A 1620-nucleotide genomic window follows, 5' to 3' on the forward strand; every position below is an offset into this window, starting at 1 on the left:
ATCACCTCATGTCTTCATCACCTCATGTCTTCATCACCTCATGTCTTAATCACCTCATGTCTTCATGTCCTAATCCCCTCATGTCCTAATCACCTCATGTCCTAATCACCTCATCTTCATGTCCTCATGTCCTAATCCCCTCATGTCCTAATCATCTCATGTCCTAATCACCTCAGGTCTTCATCACCTCATGTCTTCATGTGCTCATGTCCTAATCACCTCATGTCCTCATGTATTCATAGAACCATTAAAGTCCTCGTGCACCTGTTCACCTGAGGGGTGTTATAGTCATGATGTCATCAGGTGACACCTGTCAGGGTTACCTACTCATCACTCCAGGCTCCGGTCCACTCCACCTGACCCCAGGGATTCCGGATACGGATCAGCTTTTCGTTGTCACCACGATACTCCACCTGCAGCCAATCACATGCAGAGCAGACCACAGAGTTACACGTCAACAAGTCTCCACTTCAAATGAACCAGTAGAGGTGAAGTCTCGCCCCCTTCAGGTCAGCTGATGACAGGTATGTCTGACCTGGCACATTGAACACCTCAGCATTTTAACAAACAATGGCTCCCATGATGCACTACTCCTACTGCTAATGCTCATGGGTAATGTAGTTTCCAGAATGTTAGATAAACTGCTGATGAATCATATTAAACATGTTTCAGCTGTTGAGACAGACTCAACGACCCCTCACACCAAAGGTGGGGCGCTGTGTTGGGGGCGGGGCTCTGCAGGAGCGGGGTCTCTCACCTCGGCTGCACCTGTCACAGAGTAGGCGTGGCCTTTCACCAGCTTCTGAGAGGTGACTGCCTCTGAGTCGGCCGAGCTGGTGATCTGAAATTAAATAAGATGAACAATTAAAAATGAACAAATTAAAATAATAAATATGAACAAATTAATATCAAGATTTTTGACCAGTACAGTCCAGTCCTAACCCTAACCCCCCCCCATGTTCTCCACAGCCCCCATGGTCTTACATCTATGGAGCAGCCCATCAAGGATCCTCGGTTCAGAGCTTTCTGGATGATGTGGAACAGGTGTGGACTGGGTCGACTCAGCTCGTGAACTTCAGCGATTCCTCCCGTGAAATCCTCGAAACCCTCAGTCGTAGATCCTCCAGACAGAGCCTCGTAACAGCCGTTCACCCTGCAGTGACATCATCAATAACACCTGACAACACCTGACAACACCTGAGAACACCTGAGGACTCGACAGGATGAACACTCTGACAGGTGGTTACAGAAAAGATATTTTGGAATGAAACCTGTTTCTCACAAACACGCACAGGTAAATAGATCACCTGAACTCTATGACGTGTGTTGTTGGTCTGAGAACCTGTCGGAGATTAAATGTTTAGTTTATAAAACAAACGTCTTCAGTCGTCTCAGTCAACGCAGCTGGAGTAGTAAATCCTGAACCGACCAATGAGGAACAAATCGCTGTGATGTCATCCACCGCCATACTGTACAGGCTGCGTTCACAGTCATCTGAATGAACATGTTTGAATGCGTTTATAATATATATATATATGTGTGTGTGTGTGTGTGTGAGTGTGTCTGTGTTTGTGTGTGTGAGTGTGTGTCTGTGTGAGTGTGTCTGTGTTTGTGTGTGTG

The 1620-nt window shown here is 46.7% G+C and overlaps 1 protein-coding gene across 1 annotated transcript in view; it reads right to left on the reverse strand.

Moving 5' to 3' along the window:
* Positions 1-296: 296 nt before the first annotated feature.
* LOC111649030 (calpain-2 catalytic subunit-like) overlaps positions 297-1620 on the reverse strand; it is a 6028-nt gene continuing 4704 nt past the window's right edge. Inside the window, exons 5-7 of the mRNA XM_023398767.2 lie at positions 985-1153; positions 758-841; positions 297-413 (exon numbers count right to left, since the gene is read on the reverse strand). Coding sequence (XP_023254535.1) covers positions 324-413; positions 758-841; positions 985-1153 — 343 coding nt within the window. The 3' untranslated portion in view covers positions 297-323. The remainder of the gene's footprint in view (positions 414-757; positions 842-984; positions 1154-1620) is intronic.

Source organism: Seriola lalandi, unplaced genomic scaffold, assembly GCF_002814215.2.
Source record: "Seriola lalandi dorsalis isolate HSWRI2012SDOR001 ecotype SW California unplaced genomic scaffold, Sedor1 jcf7180002049859, whole genome shotgun sequence".
Classification (NCBI taxonomy): Eukaryota; Metazoa; Chordata; class Actinopteri; order Carangiformes; family Carangidae; genus Seriola; species Seriola lalandi.